Here is a 20,523-nt window from a genome sequence, read left to right as displayed (position 1 = left end):
AAGAGGGCATTAGTCACTTGACGGATGCAGCAATGCAGCGCGAACTGAGAGATGTTGGCAATGTCCCCAGTAGCGGCCTGAAAGGAGCCGCTTGCATAGAAGTTTAGAGCCACAGTGATCCTCACAGCCACCGACAGAGATGTCCTGCACCTTAGTTGAGGCTGCAGATCTGGCTGAAGCAGGTGGCAGAGCTCAGAGACCACCTCCTTACTGAAGCGCAGCCTTCGGAAACACTGCTCCTCCGACATGTTGATATATGAAAACTGCTGGCGGAAAACCCTGGCAGCGTATGGTCTCGTGTGGCGACGTCTGTAGGCCCTCCTCCGTCTGGCCATGCCTGCCACTCTATCCCTGCATCTCTGTGCCCTGTCAATATGATTGAGAAGCACGACGTTCCCATCCAATGCAGCCCCCATAGTAAGTGCGCACTGAAAGTTATGCCGTTTGAGAAGCTCACCAACTGCAAAGTGATGTTCAGAAGGCTAAAGTTCCTCTGCCGGCGCTGGCTCACTGCAGAAATGGCTCTCCGTGTGTAGCTGAGCAACTCTCTGCCACTAATAATCCAGAACAGTTCCCTTTAAAGTGCGCCCCCCGAGCCCGACAGCGACTGGGAAACGTTCCAGGTAACCTGTCCTTGTTGGTGCCAGGCGGAACGGAGGGGGGCGCCACTGAATTTCCGGTCTGGAGCGCTCCAAAGGCGTTGCACACTGAAATGACGTCATGATCTGCGTGCGCTGGTGAGCGGGCGCTACGGTTTAGCGCCGGCGCTAAATGTCCACTCAATATGGGAAGAGGCGCAGGGTTTGCTGCGCCCGGGCGCTAGTTGATTAGCGCCCCACTTCTCGACCTCTTTAGGCGCTAATGGGTGGCGCAACCAACCGAATTTTTCCCCCCCCGTTCCTTCCTGTCACACTCTGCTTATCTTTACCCAAATTGCTGCACTGTTCCATTGCCTTGACTTTTCTCTTTATTTTCTAAATTTCCCCTCACCTGACCCTTCCCCCACTTTTAGTTTAAAGCCCTAGTTTTTCAATTCGCCAGGACATTGGTCTCAACCCCATTTAAGTGGAGCCTGTCCCAGCAGAACAGCTCCTTCTTTCCCCAGTACTGGTGCCAGTGCCCCATGAATCGAAACCCCCTTCTTTCCACACCACTCTTTGATCCACACATTTAACTCTCTGATCTGCTTGTCCCTATGTCAATTTGTAGATAGTACTTTTAAATGTGGTCTTCAGGTGAAGCAGTGAGGGATAAATTCACTGCCGATTGTAAAGTTGTCATGCTGTAATTACAAGAAGACAAGTTTTCTTAGGCATTTTCCATTTTAAATGTGGACATAAGAACTTATAAATGGGAAAAGTGGATAGGAAGAGTGTGCAAATGTAAGATTTGAATAGATTTTTTTTTAAGGATAAATTCGCTTCTTTAGTCTGGAAACCTCTAAATTGTTTGTTAATACTATTTCTAAGAGATTGCATTAAACATAAAACACATTTCTGCAAGTTAAGTAATTGCTAATCCATCTCTACCAGGACAAAATATAGAAAAGGTACAGCTTCCAAATTGCAGGGAATGAGGTTCACTTACAGGAACTGTTGTTCGGCTGTAGCGATAGATGGTACTTAAAAATCCAAAGCGGTTTCAGGGATTTGGGTGATATGTTGAACCACTACAGTGAACCCAAAGAAAGTCGCACCATGCTTTAAAAATATATTAACTTATAATGATGAACTACTGTCGCTGCTTCTTTCTGTTTGCTTCATCAATGGTTAGTATTGCATTATTGTAGTAGATTTTTGCTGTTGAAGCTTTATATTCTGTAATGGCAAAAGAGAACTTTACATGCTTTACTATTTAAAGTGACTTTGTTCTACTGAGGGGAAATAATTATTTACTAGGCTGATTGTAGTTGTGCTTTATATCAAATGTTTTGAAGTATTTATTCTCTCATTACTTAAACATAGTGGGATAACATCCTCCATCTCAGAAAATTCCCTCAGTAAGACCAAGAGTAATGGGAGTGGCATTTCTGGAAACAGCAATGGGCACCAAAATCCACCTCAGATTAAAGCATCTCCCAGTTTCACATTTGGCTACAGCCCTGGAATAGCCAAAGGGGCCTGTGCACCAGGATCAAATCATCATCCTCCAAAAGGTGGCTACAAAACGCTCGGACCAGTGAGAGGTAAGATGTTCCCTGGTATGTACTGCAATCAGTTACTGAGATATAATTACTGTGTTAACCCCTTTTATGTACAGAAAACTTAATTGCTGTCGATGGTTTCCTTCATTTCACTCCAAATTGTTTCTTTTTTAAATGTACTCTGTGATATTTGGCATAATGACAAGTATAAATTTATAGTACATAAAAACATATATTCCTTACGACATTTTCAATTGTTCACGTATAAAAATAGAACAATTTAGTTCACACAAACCAGTTGTCTTTTTGGGTTGGGCTTGTTGTGTCTGGCTACTAGAATAGCTGTTTGCTGAAACCATGGTGAGCGAGAGAATAAAAGTTTGGTGGCAAGAAACTAACAATGCCACTCCATAATGTTATCAGTGCACTTAAGAAAAAAATCCCTCCTCTTCCATTAACCCCATAGGTACTGTTTACTGGTTCCTTTAGCTGGGTGGAGAGAATAGTGAGGGCTAGTGGACACACCATGATTAATGGTGGTTGATTATGTGACTTGGCTGTCAAGGTGTCCATTTACAGTGGAACAAGCTGTCCATTTTTGCCTTGTACACAGAACCTTCAAAAGATCTTTGTTAGCAGTTGCAAATACCCTTAAATAATTGGCAGCCATGGCACTTGAGCCAATAGTGATTTGGGGGCAATTTAGTTACTACTAGGCCTCCATAAATACAGTATTGACCAGTAAAGGGGCAGTGAATTTATTCTATCACTGTGAATTCCTTTTTTTTTAACTTTTTCCTCATATGCTGCACAAATATAGCTGGAAAAAAGGGCCTACATAAGAGCCAGCTGCTTACTATAAGAAGGTATTTTTAACTTTTCTCTATAGAAGTTGTGACATACTCTGGTAGTTTAAAGTCCGCTACAAGGCATTACAAAGAAATACTTGCATCCTGCAGTCTAATTGGTTTGAAGTAATATTACTACTTCCAAAGTTACAATCTCAATTAGGTCTTTCCATTGCCCAGACACATTTTTTTATGTGCTTTTCTAATCTGGGATAATTGCTCTCTTATTTTTGTGCCTCTGGAATTCCTCTTTCATTTCCCCAAGAATTCTAAAATAAGGCATATAATAGTCTGCACTTTACTGGCATGAGAAAACCTTTCATTTTTTGAGCAATTTCAAAGTCTTGTGTTATAGAACTATTCAGTGAAATCCAAACTACTATGATTACTGTTATCACTTTTGTCCTTATGTCAGTATTGCTGATGAGGGTGAGGGTGCAGAATGTTAAATGTCAATTAAAATAGAAATCTTGTGTAAAAGTGGAATAAATATATGGCAGCTAGTACAAATTGAACAATCTAAAGGCAAAAGAGTAACAACTGTAATAAATGTTGGTAATGCACCAAAATAAAATGTGAGTGTGTTTTGAAACTAATTACAGGGTATGTATTGTGATACAGGCTACTGATCTCAAATATAGTTTTGCTCTTAGGCAATGAATATCACAAATACATATATAATAAACTGATGCAACTTGATGCATACATTTTCCATGTGCTGATTTGATGTGGTATGCCATTCTTGGATCTAAATATCTAAACTGCTTGTCACAGCTTTCTCAAGATTACAGTACTGAAATTTTGTTCAATTGCATTAAGACCTCATTGGCAAACTTGTTAGAGTTCTGATAAACTATACCAGAATAACTGAAGAGTATTGTAAATGTGAACACTTATTTCTTAAACTTTGCTGCTGGAATTTTTGGTAAATCTATGTTTTTGTAGAATTTTCTTTTGTTTTGAGCTAGATGAACAACTATCAGATAAAGTGAAAGTTTTCTGTGCACAGAGCTCTGGTTTGCTCATGCAACTCTATTTTTAAGGGAATAGTTATCTCTATGCCTTTACTGAACTCTATTACAGGAAACTTTGTGTTATCCGGAGGCTAAGTGTCCGGCAAGCTTGAGCCACCGGCAAAAATCAGGAGCCGTTTTGTTAGGTTTTTTTTCTTCTCGTGGCTTTTTTTTCAACAGTCAGGCTCTGGAAAGTCTCTCTGAAGCTGTTGCTAAGCTACAGAGACGCTTCCAAGGTACGGGCCAACTGTTTAGAAGCTGTTGCTAAGCAACAGTGTTTGTTGTCAGATACGGAGATGAAAAGCTCCGTATGCTTCAACATTAACGCTGGTGTGTCCGGCAGTTTTGATGGGACGGCAACAGCTCGGCCCCGTCGGTGCCGGATAGCACAAAGTTTCCTGTAACTAGACTTTTCTTCCTTTTTAGTTCCTGAGTCCTTGAGCCAGGCCTAAACAACCAGTTGTAGGTAGAACAAGTGATTTGGTGCGGCATAACACTCTGCAACAATCCTGAGTGTGTCTAAACTGGGTGCATTGTGATTCGCTGCCAAAATAGTGCAGTTTTACGTAGTACTGGAGGCAGTAAAAATGACAGCAACTGAACAATAGTAAAGATGATGGTATTTGAACAATAACAAAAATGACATTATCTGAACAATAGTAAACCACTTGCTGCAGAAAACCACTTGTCCTAATGATAGACAGCCGCTTTCTATTGAATGATATGTGGAAAAATAATCTTACAATTGTTTTACATTAACCAAAGAAAAGTAAGTATTCAGTCAGGAAGTTAAAAAATGTCTCTCAGTTGCTACAACACATATGTTCTTATGTATTTAAATACAATTTAGTAAATATGGTGTGGTATTTATCCTTCATTCAGTTAACCTTCCTAGAATTTATTCAATGGGTTAATTGCAGAGTCATCATCCTTCTGCCTTTTTTCCTACACTGATGTGATCCTGCCATCGTCATTCTGCACCTTCCATATACTGTAGTCTAGCTTGGTAGGTTCTGGGAAAGCTAGGTGCTAAGCATCCAAATGAAAATAAAATCATGATGTTCTTGCCATGGAAGGAGTGCAGCGAAGGTTCACCAGGCTGATACCTGGGATGGCAGGAATGACGTATGAGGAGAGATTGTGTCGATTGGGCTTATACTCACTGGAGTTTAGAAGATTGAGAGGGGATCTCATCGAAACGTATAAAATTCTGTCAGGCCTGGACAGACTAGATGCAGGAAGGATGTTTCTGATGGCCGGGGAGTCCAGAACCAGGGGTCATAGTCTAAGGATAAGGGGTAAGCCATTTAGGACAGAAATGAGGAGGAATTTCTTCACCCAGAGAGTGGTGAACCTGTGGAATTCTCTGCCACAGAGGGCGGTGGAGGCCAGTTCATTAAATATATTCAAGAAAGAGTTGGATATATTTCTTAAGGCTAAACGGATCAAGGGATATGGGGAGAAGGCAGGGACAGGGTACTGAATTTGGATGATCAGCCATGATCTCATTAAATGGCGGAGCAGGCTCGAATGGCCTACTCCTGCTCCTATCTTCTATGTTTCAGATAGGCAATGTCGTCTTCCACTTCCTCAACATGTAAACACCTGGGACCTGTCCCATTTTCCCCCTGTTAAATGTTCTCTTTTCAAGTTGGTCACTAGAAAATGGTGGCAGTGAAATATATATTTATAATGCTCCCTTTATTCAGGTACTGTCACTTTCACGTTCAAACCTGACATCATCCCCTCTTTTTTTTTAAAAAAACAACTCGCCCTGGACCCATTTGTGCACTCCGCTATCACTCTATCTCTAACATCACATTCTTCTCTGAAGGACCTTGAGCGCCATTGCCTCCTCGTTCTGTAACCATCTCTCTTAAAACCAACTGTTCTAATCCTTCCAGTCTGGCTCTGCCCTTCTCATAGCACTGCTAAAGTCATGAATTGCATCCTCTGTGATGGTGTGCATCATCGCTCCCAAGTGGTACTCGGTAAAATAATGGGACTTAAGGCGGATAAATCCCCCGGACCTGATGGCTTACATCCTAGGATCTTGAGGGAAGTGGCAGTGGGGATTGTGGATGCATTGGTAATTTTCCAAAACTCCCTGGACTCAGCAAAGGTCCCGGCAGATTGGAAAACTGCTAATGTAACACCCTTATTTAAAAAGGGTACTATAGACCAGTTAGCCTAACATCTGTGGTTGGTAAAATTTTAGAGTCCATTATTACGGAGACAGTAACGGGACATTTGGATAAACATAATTTAATAGGACAAAGTCAGCATGGTTTTACGAAGGGGAAGTCATGTTTGACAAATTTGCTTGAGTTCTTTGAGGACGTAACATACAGGGTGGATAAAGGGGAACCAGTGGACGTAGTGTATTTAGACTTCCAAAAGGCATTTGACAAGGTGCCACACAAGATTATTGCTCAAGATAAAAAAATCACGGGATTGGGGGTAATATTCTGGCATGGGTGGAAGATTGGCTATCTAACAGAAAGCAGAGAGTTGGGATAAATGGTTCATTCTCAGACTGGCAATCAGTAACTAGTGGTGTTCCGCAGGGGTCAGTGCTAGGACCCCAACTCTTTACAATCTATATTAACGATTTGGAGGAAGGGACCGAGTGTAACATATCAAAGTTTGCAGATGATACAAAGATGGGAAGGAAAGTAGTGAGTGAGGAGGACATAAAAAACCTGCAAGGGGACATAGACAGGCTAAGTAAGTGGGCAGAGATTTGGCAGATGGAATATAATACTGGGAAGTGTGAGGTTATGCACTTTGGCAGGAAAAATCATAGAGCAAGTTATTATCTTAATGGCAAGAAACTGGAAAGTACTGCAGTACAAAGGGATCTGGGGGTCCTGGTGCCCGAAACACAAAAGGTTAGTATGCAGGTGCAGCAGGTGATCAAGAAGGCCAATGGAATGTTGGCTTTTATTGCTAGGGGGATAGAATATAAAAACAGGGAGGTATTGCTGCAGTTGTACAAGGTATTGGTGAGACCACACCTGGAATACTGCATACAGTTTTGGTGTCCATACTTAAGAAAAGACATACTTGCTCTCGAGGCAGTACAAAGAAGGTTCACTCAGTTAATCCCGGGGATGAGGGGGTTGACATATGAGGAGAGGTTGAGTAGATTGGGACTCTACTCATTTGGAGTTCAGAAGAATGAGAGGCGATCTTATTGAAACATATAAGATTGTGAAGGGGCTTGATCGGGTGGATGCGGTGAGGATGTTCCCAATGATGGGTGAAACTAGAACTAGGGGGCATAATCTTAGAATAAGGGGCTGCTCTTTCAAAACTGAGATGAGGAGAAACTTCTTCACTCAGAGGGTGGTAGGTCTGTGGAATTTGCTGCCCCAGAGAGCTGTGGAAGCTACATCATTAAATAAATTTAAAACAGAAATAGACAGTTTCCTAGAAGTAAGGGGAATTAGGGGTTACAGGGAGCGGGCAGGAAATTGGACATGAGGCTAGGTTCGGATCGGTCATGGCCCTGTGGGTGGCGGAGCGGGCCCAGGGGCCATGTAGCCTGGTCCTGCTCCTACTTGTGTTCTAATTCTGTTAGATTTCAGGAGATGGTTCTATTCACAGGGATTAGTGGAGACCTCGGGAACAGGCTGCCAGCTAGGAGTCTTTCAAGAGTAAATTGGGCCTGTTCCTGGCTGGGGTGGAGATCACCTCTTACAGAAGGTAAGTACTGCAGGAAATACAGGGACAGAGTGATCTCCTGGACGAGTTTCGATCGCCTAGATGGGTCGGAGAGGAATTTCCCAGATTTTTTATCCCAAATTGGCCATTGGGTTTTTTATCTGGTTTTTCGCCTCTCACGGGAGATCACATGGGTTCGGGTGGGATGGAGAGCGAAAGTAGATTTGAGGTTAGGATCAGATCAGCCATGATCTTATTGAATGGCAGAGCAGGCTCGAGGGGCCGATTGGCCTACTCCTGCTCCTATTTCTTATGTTCTTATCCTCCTGTGCAGCATTTGATGTGGTCAACCAAACCCCTCCCCTCCATCATCTCTCCTCTGTTGTCCAACATCATGGACTACCCTTGGTTCCACTCCTACCTATCTGGATATATGCAGAGCATCTCCAGCATTCGCAGGCATGGAGTGGGCTTCCATAGATATGTTGACATGACTGAGCTCTGGCTCTTTGCAACCTTTGTTAACTCCACAACCACATGCATGCTGTCAGACTACCTGACTGATATCGAGCCATGAGTAAATCACAACTTCCTTAAATTGAACATTGGGAAGATCAAAGTCACCAGCTCGGATTTTGCGGTGGTAATGATGGCAAAATTGTCAGCGTTCGCCGTCATTACCCCTCTGAAACTGACAGCAACTTCAGGATTTAGCGCATGCACAGATAAACGCAGAAATCCAGAAGTTGCGGTCTGTCATTCCCTGCTCTGCCACAGGTTGCGCTGTGGAACTCCCCAGAGCCGGCAATCAATTCAAATCACTTGAACTGACTACAGGAAACTTTGTGTTATCCGGAGGCTATATGTCCGGCAAGCTCGAGCCACCGGCAAAAATCAGGAGCCGTTTTGATAGGTTTTTTTTCTTCTCGTGGCTTTTTTTTTCAACAGTCAGGCTCTGCAAAGTCTCTCTGAAGCTGTTGCTAAGCGACAGAGATGCTTCCAAGGTACGGCCGACTGTTTAGAAGCTGTTGCTAAGCAACAGTGTTTGTTGCCAGATACGGAGCTGAACCGTATGCTTCAACATTAACGCTGGTTTGTCTGGCAGTTTTGAGGGAACGGCAACAGCTCGGTCCCGTCGGTGCCGGATAGCACAAAGTTTCCTGTAATACTTCTCCTTTTACGATGGAATGTCGTTGTTAAAAATCCCCTAAAATGTTAAGCCTTATTGAAAGAGGTGTAACTGGGTTTTTAACGGCGTACTGATTGCTGAACAACCATTCTGACCCTGAAAAACTAATTTTTATATTTGTGGAATGTCAAATTTTCCATTAATATGATCAAGAATGACAAGTTTTTAATATTTTTTAAAGTTTGTTTCCTATTTCAGCTTCTACCGTAATCCTATGTATATGTCCCAATCTTTATTTTGCGCACTGTAAAATTTATTAAAAGTAAATTATAATCTGTGCATTTTACTTCCTGGTTTGCTGTCTGAGAATTATTCAATGTGATTGGCTGCTTAGCCATCTTGATGACATCACTTGCTGGACACTGTTGATTCGCTTGATTTAGCCCCAGATTCAAATTAAAGTCAAGAGAGCTGAAATCGACACCACAGAGATCGCTAGATCTTTGTGGGAAGCTTTCTTTGAGATCAGCAGTGATCGCCGTCATTTTGCCGCTGACTGCAAATTCCGGGCCTTCATTTTTGGCCCTCGTAGTAATTTCTGCGTTCTCGACACTGACTTCATTCCCCTCTTCAGCCATACGATCAGAATAAACCAGGCCATATGTAACATTGGTGTCCTATTTGACCCAGAGATTCAAATCAAACATCACCAAGACTGCTTATTTCCACCTCTGCAACATTGCTCTGCTCAGCTCAGCTCCGCTCCTAGGTCTTTCACTGATATCTTTAGCGACATTACTCAGTTAATCCAGTTACCTTCTTGCCAGTCTCCCATCCTCACCTTTCATAAACTCCAGGCTGTCTAAATTCAGCTGCCCCATCTTGTCCTGTTATTAAGTCTTGCTCACCCATCACCCCACTCCCCGCAGCTAACCCTCTATTGGCTGCATATCCTCCAGTGCTTTACATTTACTTGTCTTCAGATTCCTCAGAGGATTTGTCCACTATCTTTCAGCAATCTTGTATGCCTTCTCACTCTCTGACCCCTCCGACTCCCGGCATTTTATGCATCTTTACGTGCGCCCCAACCTCTTTACCCTACCATTGGTGGCACAACCATCAGCTGTGTCTGGAGCTCAGTTTCTAAACGCCTCAATCTCTTCAGTATTCCTTCCACCTTTTTTTAAAAAAAAATTAAAAAAAATGCTGAAAATCTAACTTTTTAACCTAACTAATGGTCACCCTTCCTAATTTATCTTTCCGTGGCTTGGTGTTCACTCTCCTATTTCTATTGTGAAGTGCTTCGTTTTTTTTTATATTGAATGTGCTTTATAAATGTAATTTGTTGGTGCAGCTGAGGATTTACAGAAAGATTTAGGCAGAAAAGTAACAGGTGTGCTTAATATTGAAAAATGGAAAGTGTTGCAAATTGGCTGAGGTAGTGTGACACAGGTTCTAAATGAATTAGGGCTAGGAGACTCGGAGGGACCTGGGAGTAATAGTGGACTTGTCACTGTCAATCACTAAATAATGGGGTAAAGCAATTTAAAAAACAAAACTAACAAAGCATTGGAATATATAGTCAGAGCAGTGGAATACAAACGAGGATACGCTGAGACTGTACGGTGCACTTATCAGACCACACTTGGAGTACTGTTTACAATTCAGATCGCTACACTGCCAAAGGGATGTACAAGCATGTGAAAAGATTCAGAGAAGAACAAGAATAATAATCCAAAATGTAAGGGAGATGAGCTATGAGGAAAAGTTTTTTAAAAGCTTAATCTCTGCAGCCTTTGGACACTGCATCAAGGTTAGTTCACTAAAATCCCTCACTTATATTGCACACTTATGAGCCAGCTACATAAAATAATAGGCTTAACACTTCACCTTAATTGAATCCATGTTTAGACTCCGACATGTTGACTAATCTATTGCTAATGATGGGGAGGGCAGTGTTGGGCACAAGTCCCCAGACCAAGGATATATTTATCACTCTTGCACTCTGAGACATTACTATCGTTATTCCACTTTTTATTTGTATGGAAGCCATCTCCAAAACAGTAATGCTGGGGTTTGACTTTGTATCACATTGGATGAATGCTGGAGTGAGTTAGTTCTCGTAATGTTTCCTATTGTCAAGTGGGTACCACTGCAGTGCTTCCAGGAGTGCATTTATCAATGTGACTGAGTTGAGGGGTGGATTTGCTAGTTCTTGGGATAAGACTGCGCCTGATCCTAGTTATTTTTGGAAGGGAGGAAGAAAAGGGCTAGTCATTGAAGGTCCTTGGTTGAATGTGGATTTCAAGTAAATGTTGACGATGGATAAGTAAAACTCCTTCCTGATCTACGTGTATTGTCTGTTTAAAGAAAAATGTTATGACACAATTGCATAGCTTCTCTGTGGAATCCAGTGTATATCCATTTCAGGCAGCACTAAATGGAGCAGATAAACTGGAATGGAGTTAACTAAGGACATCCCTCTTCAGAATCATTGGTGTTTGTTCTTTTGATACACCAAACATCGACAAGCTGCTGATTTAGTATAACTTTTCTTTAAAAAAACTGGATTGCAGTTAGTCTGAACTGAAAACATTGAAGCTAATGATTCTGAGTGGTTACACTATGTAGAGCTAACATATTTAAATAGTGCAGTGCCAAGTGACACCACAGGATTTTTAGTACCGTAACCGTCCCATCAGAACACTATGGGCCGGAATTTGTGATCTGAGGCATACCTCCGCGTACGCCTCCGACCCAATTTAAAAAAAATCTACACCTACCTGCTGGCTCCCGGGCTTAGGAGACTTCAGGTCCTGGGCCTACAGGCGTACGTCTGCGTAAAGGTCCACGGATCCCAGGAACGCAGGCAGTTCGGAAGCATCCCTGGGATCATGTGGGCCAGGTCCTCCTATCAGAAAGGAGGATTCCTCAAATGCTTATGGGGATTCCATTTATGAATTGAATCCATATTAGCATATGAAGAATCTCCAAATAATTAAATAATTTACACAACTGGAATAAAAATAAATGTTCCCATTTTCAAATTTAATTAAAAGTCCCTTTAGTGAAGCATTTACAATAAAAATTAAATGTTTTGAAAAATAATTTTAAACATTTTAATCTGGACCAAAATTTACATAAACTAATTTTAAATGTTTGTGTATGATTTATTAGTTTTAAACTTTTAATGTAACATTTATATTAACCCTTACGCTGGTGAAAGCCGGCCCTACGCCTGCTTTTACCAGGCGTAAGGGTTTCATGGGCATTTGCTGGGCAGTAATTGGGCAAATAGCCCAACTCTGCCAGTGAAATTGATTTTTGGGTCAGTCCGGTAGATCAGCCAAGACGAACCTTGACAGATTGCAAGTTCCGTGTTTTCGCGCATGCACAGCGATGCGGAAACCCAGAATTTGAGGGCCTTTAACAAGGCTTACAATGGCATGCACCGCCATGTGGAACGGAAAATCTGTGCCATTAGAATAAACATCTGTAGTAGCGTGGAGAACATGTTACTGACACTCCCTTGGCTTTATTGTGAAGCCAATCATCTAGTACTAGTAGAGTACCTCCATGGAAGAAAATTAAAGACTAAGTTAATTTCTTTCCAGCACATTTAAGGCTATCTGTGTTCTGAACTTTTGATGCATGTTTGTTTCAGTTACCGCCCCCCTCAAAATCTGATGCAAATGCATTAGAATCTGGAAGCTTTGAGATATTGGGCTTGAGTACAATTTTGCTTTGGTGCCGCCTTAAGCACTTGTATTAATTGCACAACCCCTTTTTGCTTATTCAGAGGTTGGAGGGTATTACACTTTGGTGACTTATTGAATATCTTGCTTGTATTATTATTCTGTCAACAGAAATGTAATCAGCTTGATTTCTATTGGAATAGTTTGCTTTTGTAACAAAATTAGGATTAGAAAAATAATTGTATGAAGATATGCAACAAGCAGATTATGTTGGAGGATGGGACAGTTGGGTAAGTAATGTGCATCAGTGATCATTTTTTTAATCTGAAGTTGTTGTAAAATAATTACCTAAATTGCCACATTTTTGGAGAAACACAAGGGCTTGCTTGCACTGAGACCTGAACAGAACATTGTGTACACAGATAAATGAGATAAACATTAACTTCGTTTGTGTAGAATTCCAGCTTAATAATTTGTTTCAGATAGAAATTGCATGTAGAATTTCTGTTTCTTGTTCATTAATTTTGCAGCTTTTGTGTTTTATTCACTTAGAAACTAGAGCACAGGAGAAGCGTCGTCAGCATCAGGCCGTGCTGAGAGCAGCAGCAGTCAACAATCCCAGCAGCCAGCATAGCTCTCCTACCCATCAGTGCCCTACATCTGTCTCCCTCAGCTTCTCCAGAGACCCATCCCAAGTTCAGCATTCCAGCTTGGGGCCTTGCTCTCTTCCAACCTCCTTCAACATGGCAGGTTTGTATGCAATCCAAACTCCAAGCATTTCCAAGTTTTACCCATCTCTAAAATCCATGTCCAAGCCAAGCCTGTTGAACAAAGCCTTAAGCAAACACCTGTCACCTCTGCTTCACCCCAGCCTTCCTTCCCTGGGGTTTCTGAGTGAAAGAAACAGCATTTTGGGATCTTCATATGCCATCAATAGCCAACAAGGAAGGGAAAATCAGAATTGAGGAAAAAAGTATGTCTAACAGAAGGAAAATACTAACTTTACATTTTCATTGTGGAAAGAACTGTTCTAAGAGAGAGGGACCAAGATGATTCTATTGTTATTAGGCTTTCTTAATATAACAGTTGATTGTGCATTCAGTTCCACAAGCAGGTAAGAGGCCAATTCAACCAGGAAATGCAATATTAAATTTATCTCTCTCTCTTTTCTATTTTGAATCATTGATGACGCTAATGAAGAACAACATTCCAGTAAAAGTAACTGCTGTTTTTCACTGCTGACAGAATTGAATCAAACAAACATAAGTCAAGGAAGTAAAATATCAACATGAAAGAGATTATGTTCTTTTACACTGGTCCCACATAGGCTAATTTGAGTTCCAAGTAACCAAGTCACAAGAGATTTTGATGTAGTTTCTAACTTTTCTCCAAGTACAACCATGCTTTGAAAGCTTAAATTTACCAAAGACAAAGGAATAATTTGCTTACAGGTTTCAACATTATCAGAAATTAAATTATATCGGAATGAGAACATTTAACTGTGACATTTTACAGCAAATTCATTTGTTAACATTAAATTGCATATGTTACTCGGCTCTGTTTTCTGTATCTCTGTACCCTTACTAACATTTGTCATCCTCTAGCCAGGGTATTATTGACTCAAAGGCCGGAAGTTTTACCTTTCTGATGCGTTGGCAGCAGGGATGCCCTGGATTGCGTGGGGAACCCGGAAGTTTAAACGGCGCGTTTTCCAGTGGCTTTTTAACAAAGCCACTGCATTTGCATCTGACTTCCTGGTTTCCTGACCAATTAATGGGTGCGTGCGTGATGATGTCACGCATGGGTCCACTTCAGCTCAGGTATTTAAAGGAGAAATGCAAAGATGACAGTTGCAGGTTGGAGAGACATTGGTGGCAGAGAGAGTGATTTGTTTCTGTAGAGAGATTTGTTTGCTTGTAGGGAGATTTGGTTTTGTTGCAGAACAGAAAATGCAGTCTTAGCACCCGAAAGCTGCCCCTAGATTTAGTGATGCCTCCCTGGTACTCCTGCTGCAAGGAGTTAGAGCCCGCAGGGAGGTCCTATTCCCTGCTGATGGGAGGAAGAGGCCAGCCTCCGACACCAAGAAGGCATGGCTGGAGATAACATCAGAAGTGAGTAGCAGGAGTGTGGTGGCAAGATCCCGGATACAGTGCAGGAAGAGATTTAATGACCTCATGAGGTCAGGAAGAGATTTAATGACCTCATGAGATCAGGAAAGGTGAGTACAATGCCACATTCAACTACACCCTGATATGCGTGTCACCCCAACGCCCTCAATCTGCCTTCCTAAGCCTACTCCTGGACATCACTACTCTCACCAACCTACCCTGCAGTTGCACACATCCGTCCCTGTCTATGAACTTACTCATATCCCCATCTTACTGTCCACCACTGACACTCACCTTCATCTTAATGCAGTGTCACGCTTCTCCCTCATAGTCACCCTCTACAGATGTTGTCCATCAAGACATGATTTAACTGCGAGTAATGGGTGTCTGTGACAGGAGTGATTTGGTCATTTTAGGACTGCTTTTTGGTTGGGCAGGGGGGGAAAGTTTGTTCAGCATCTGGGTGCACTGGTGCAACCTAACTAAATTGTGCTATTATGAGGCCATCCCAGGCAGTAATGTGCGCCGTTGCTGTTGCCATGTCCGCCGCTGAAGAGGCTCTGTGCCTTGCTCCTCCGAAGAGGCTCTGCGCCTTGCTCCTCTGTAGTGCAGGCATCTGATGGGCATCTTCAGCATCCCGATTGCTTGCTCTAATGCACATCTTGTCGTCATTTAGCTTTGATTGTAGCATTCTTCGGCCTCATTGCTTGGCCTCCTCAAGGGTGTCATCAGCCACGTCTTCAGTGGATACCCCTGGACTCCAAGCAGCCAGCCGCTAAGTCTGGTCGGAGTGTGAAGAGCTGAGGGAGGGTGGACTGGCGCAAGACGAATGAATCATGACAACTTCCTGGGAATATGGCACACACATGCATGATGATCTTTTTGTGGTTGCAGATGAGCTGCACATTGAGGCCGTGGAAGCCCTTACGGCCCTGGGTGATATGGGGGTGCCTTAATGGCCACACATCTGCAGTCGATGATGCCTTGCACCTGTGGGCAGCCAGAGCAGCAAAGCCAAGCACCCGTTCATTCTGACTGGCTTCATCGGTGGCAAAGTACATAACTGCCTGCCCTGGCAAACATGGCATTGGTCACCTGGGTGATGCATTTGTGGGCGGCTGACTGCGAGATCCTGCAAATGTCTCCTGTAGATCCATGGAAGGAGCCTGAGGCAAAAAGGTTGAGGGCGGTGGTCACTTTGACAGCCACTGGTAATGCATGCCCACTTGGCAGCAGGCCTTCTCCAGCAGGCTACAAATGTCTGCCACGACCTGACGTGATACCCTGAGCCTCCTGAGGCACTGATGTTCAGTCATGTCCAGAAAGCTGATCCTCTGCCCATATACCCTGTGTTGGGGATATCGCTTCCTGCGAACTGCACCCCCATCTCCTGTGGAGCAGCAGGTCGGTGAGGAGAAGGCTGCTGTTGCTCCTGCTGGTGCTCATCTTGGTCCTCACCTGAGGTCCAAGGTGAAACAGCTTAAGCGGCACCCCTGCTGATCTGATATATGACGGATGTAAAGTAGAGACCAGATAGACAATCCTCGAGAGTGACCTCCAGTTGTAGAAATCACCTGCAAGCTCCTGAAAGCAAACTGTCAGAACAAGTGATGTCAGCCTTTCCCTTAGCCAAAGAAGCAGGTGCGAGGTCTGAGTATTTGTGGGATTTTTTGGCTGTCGTTTGTTCGGCCCCTCAACTGCTGCTCTGCACTTGACTTGTTTTCACTGGCGAGGTTCAGGAAGCCCAGGAATCCCATGGACACGCAGTCAATGTTCAATACCCTACCCCCCCCCCCCCCCCCCTCAGGTAAACATGGCTCTTAATAGCCTTTTAACTAGCTGGTAATTGCTTTAAATAATTAATCCGCTTCTCCTGACGGGGTTCCTCGCTCGCAGCTGAACGCACTCCAATTAAATGCGGAAGCCGGCGGCTTGAAGTCGGCTTCCCAATGTGCTGTTAAGTTCAGTGCTTTTAACCTCCCACCTGCTCCCAAACCCCCACACTGTTTTGATAAAATTCCAGCCAAAGTGTGCATTTTATGCTTGACATCAAAGAGCGAATCTAAACTCCTAAACCCACCCTACATCAAAATCCAAGTGTTAATGTAGTAATGTTGACCAGCTTGTACCTTTACCTGTTGCCATGAAGAGACTATTCTTCATGTGTGAATGTAGATTGAGTGTGGGAGGACAATTTAGCCATTGAAGAACTTTTGCAGCTGAGCCTGACTCAGTCTTCACCTGGCATCCACCCACACTTCCATTTGGGGTGACTGGGTACCCGGGGTGGTAGCCCATACTATTTTTTTTGTTCCTTCCACCTCCTTTGGCTTTGGAAAGCTGAGGTCCGTTGTCGTGCCCCAAGTACCATTCCAGCTGAGGATGGCTAACTTAGCACAGACCAAGAATAAAAGCTTGGACCTTCCTGGTCTCTGGCTTACTGGCACACCATCTCTTGTGTTTACCTACTGAGCCATGGTTGGCTCCAGATCATAGTTTTTTAATTTATAATTTACCAGTGATGATGCTAAATAGATTTCCCTTTTCTCCAAATTTACCAGTTGCAATTATTGCAGTAGTGTGTGCCATCATTCATTGCTTTATAAGAGGACAGTAACATCAAGATTATGTCTGAGACGTTTTCTTAAAAATATTCACGGTGGTGGTGTGGTGACACATGTTCGAGCAGCATACAGTGGTAAGACACTGGTTTAACACCTATTGCACTTAGTGCCTCCTCAGTCTGAAATGGTAAGCTAACGGAGACTCGACACCTACCTGCAGGGGAATGGGGACTCGGGTGGGAAATCTCCACTCTTGTACTGCTTCAGACTAAAAGCTTTGGTGGTCTTGGTGCACTTTGCTTTTACTTTCCCTTGCTGACCTTGGGGGGACTGATGAGTGGGAATATCAGTACGGTGTGGGGAAGAGGGTGAAAAGAGTGTTCATACTTTCATGGGATGGCAATATACTACTGAAGTACAGCATATTTTGCCACTTTTTAAACTGTAAAAGGATACTGTCTCCTTTAACTGTTGTTAGGTTGCTGAAAGCTTGATCTTGGGCTGATTTTACAGCAGTCATTGTAAAATTCTACAATTTTCTTATAGCATCCTTAGATGTGGAAGTTGTTCGAGAGGACTAGAGGGTTGCCAATGTAACACCTCTATTCCAAAATGGAGAAACCAGGTAACTACAGAACAGTCAGCCTAACATTACTAGTGTGTAAGTTTCTGTAAGGCAAAATACAGGAGGAAATAATGGAATGTACTGAAATGCGTGGATGTTGTATATAAATGTTTGAAAGCAGTTTGCTGGAGTGTCATATGGGAGGCTTGTGAATAAAATTAAGACAGAGATATTGGAGTGTGGCAATATGGATAGGAAGGTGGTTAAAGGACAGAAAACAAATAGTAGTAGTTCATGTGTGTTTTTCTGCCTGGAGGGATATAAACAGTGATGTCCCATAGGGGTCTGCTTTATGATCATTGCTTTTCTATCTTTCTCTCTATCTTTATCATGCTCCCTTCTTGCTCTCTCCCTCCCTCCCTCCTCTCTCTCTCTCTCAATCTCTTTTTCTCTTTCTCTTTCTGCCTCTCAAAAAAGGATTTGGACTCTGGTATGGGGTTATCCTAATAAAATTTGTTGACAACACAAATAGGGAGTGTGGCTAACTGATGACTAAGATTTCAAATGGATGTAGACAGGTCAGCAGATTGATGTCAGTTGAAATTTTAATTTGGAGAAAGGTGTGATACATTTTGGGAATAGGAATAAGAGGTTAATAATTAAACTTCAAAAGGAGTTGAAGAGCAGAAACACTTTGGGTTCAGATGTACAAATCTTTAAAAATGGGAGGACAAGTGACCAGTCCATTGATATCCTCCTGCAGTCTACAGCTTTCTTGCTCACTATCAACCACGCAGCCAATTTTTGTATCATCTGCAAACTTCTTAATCATGCTCCCTACATTGAAGTCTAAATCATTGAGGAGGGTCGGTGAGGGTAGCGCATTTGATGTAGTCTACATGGATTTTAGCAAGGCTTTTGACAAGGTCCCACATGGCAGACTGGTCAGAAAAGTAAAAGCCCATGGGATCCAAGTGGCAAGTTGGATCCAAAATTGGCTCAGTAGCAGGAAGTAAAGGGTAATGGTCGACGGGTGTTTTTATGACTGGAAGGCTGTTTCCAGTGGGGTTCCACAGGGCTCAGTACTAGGTCCCTTGCTTTTTGTGGTATATATCAATGATTTAGAGGCTATGGGGGGACTTAATTGAGGTGTATAAAATTATGAGGGGCCTAGATAGAATGGATAGGAAAGACCTATTTCCCTCAGCAGAGAAGTCAATAACCAGGGGGCATAGATTTAAAGTAATTGGTAGAAGGATTAGAGGTGAGTTGGAACTTTTTTCACCCAGAGGGTGGTGGAGGTCTGGAACTCACTGCCTGAAAGGGTGGTAGAGGCAGAAACCCTCATTACATTTAAAATGTACTAGGATATGCACTTGAAGTGCCGTAACCTACAAGGCTACGGACCAAGAGCTGGAAAGTGGGATTAGGCTGGAAAGCTCTTTTTCATTTGGCACAGACATGATGGGCTGAATGGCCTCCTTCTGAGCTGTAAATTTCTATAATTTTAAGTTATAAAATGCATTTGGGATCCTAGGTTTCATAGAGTTAGAGTACAAAAGCAAAACATTTAAAAAGGGAAGTGGATAAATATTTGAAAAATGTTAAAGGTATAGGGAACGGGGATGTCAGTTTTTCCTCCTGGGGCATGCACTGTCTGACCTAACACATTCGCGGACAACCTACTTTTAGACCTCCATCTACACTGCTGTTGAACATAGAAAATGTACTAAAGTATCCCAGTGATAACGCTCATTCCTAAATTTCTCTTCTGCGGGGGACGTGCCTGTCCTTCACTCACTATCCTCATTATCACAACCAAGATTTGTCACTGAGCAGTGTCGAGTGTTATCAGCAGGTACTTGGTGTGTAGTCCAGGAAGATCAAAATGGTGGCCTAGCATATGAATCCTCATCAATAATATACAATTGTAAGTGGTGCATTGTGTTGAAACACAAAAGTTTGGTTCAATTTAATCTACTCACCTTGGCTCAGTGGTATTACTGTTGCCTCTGAGTCAGGAGGCTGTGGGTTCAAGCTCCACTCCAGAAACTTGATCACATTTTCTAGGCTGACACTTCAGTACAACAGGTGCCAGAGGTGGTATCATTAAAGAACCCATCTGCCCTCTCTGGTGGACTTTAAAGATGCTATGGCACTTTTTGAAGAGCAGGGGAGTTCTCCCGATGTCCTGGCCAACATATATCCCTCCACAAACATCACTACAACAGATTATCTGGTCATTTATCTCATTGTTGTTTGTGGGACTTTACTATGTGCAAATTGGCCGCCACTTTTCCCTACATTACAACAGTGACCACACTTCAAAAGTACTTGGCTGTGAAGTGCTTTGGCACATCCTGAGGTCATGAAAGGCACTATATAACTAAGTTTTTTCTGATTTGGCTGAGTTTCACCCATTGTGAAGACGTGTGGAGCAGAAGCCAGAAGCTGCCCACAACTTTTGACGAGTAATTGGAAAGTTGATTTATTCCTGGCCTTTGCTGTGATACTTCTTAACCGGTAGATCACTTGGGAATGCAGGGGGTGTGGGAATAGATCACTTGTGCCACCTTGGACATATGTGGGAGCCATTTTGGAGGAAATAAATAAGAAAGTAGTGGAATTACCATAAATTATTTTTGTCTGGTTAATATAAGTGGAGCTATAAAATTAACCAGGCAGGAGTAACTGCTTTCATTTTGATTTTAAACTAAATTCAAACTGCATGCTTTTAAGACCTATTTTAAAAAACTCCAGGCGTATAAACATCCAATGATTTGAAACTAATG

General features: G+C 42.7%; 1 protein-coding gene across 17 annotated transcripts in view; it reads left to right on the top strand.

Moving 5' to 3' along the window:
• agbl5 (AGBL carboxypeptidase 5) overlaps positions 1 to 20,523 on the top strand; it is a 264,564-nt gene that overhangs the window by 124,757 nt on the left and 119,284 nt on the right. For 15 of the 17 annotated variants that reach the window (XR_015079514.1, XM_085996885.1, XM_085996882.1 and 12 more), the window contains 2 exons: positions 1,965 to 2,185; positions 13,047 to 13,244. Coding sequence is in view for 16 of the 17 variants with exons in the window: in XM_085996885.1 (XP_085853011.1) it covers positions 1,965 to 2,185; positions 13,047 to 13,244 (419 nt within the window). In the remaining variant the exon portion in view is untranslated. Of the gene's footprint in view, positions 1 to 1,964; positions 2,186 to 13,046; positions 13,245 to 17,712; positions 17,792 to 20,523 lie in introns of all 17 variants that reach the window. The other 2 variants (XM_085996897.1, XM_085996896.1) reach the window with 1 other exon arrangement.

Source organism: Somniosus microcephalus, chromosome 9, assembly GCF_052327205.1.
Source record: "Somniosus microcephalus isolate GS21.2 chromosome 9, FLI_Smic_1.0, whole genome shotgun sequence".
Taxonomy (NCBI): Eukaryota; Metazoa; Chordata; class Chondrichthyes; order Squaliformes; family Somniosidae; genus Somniosus; species Somniosus microcephalus.
This window is presented reverse-complemented; position numbering and strand designations above follow the sequence as displayed.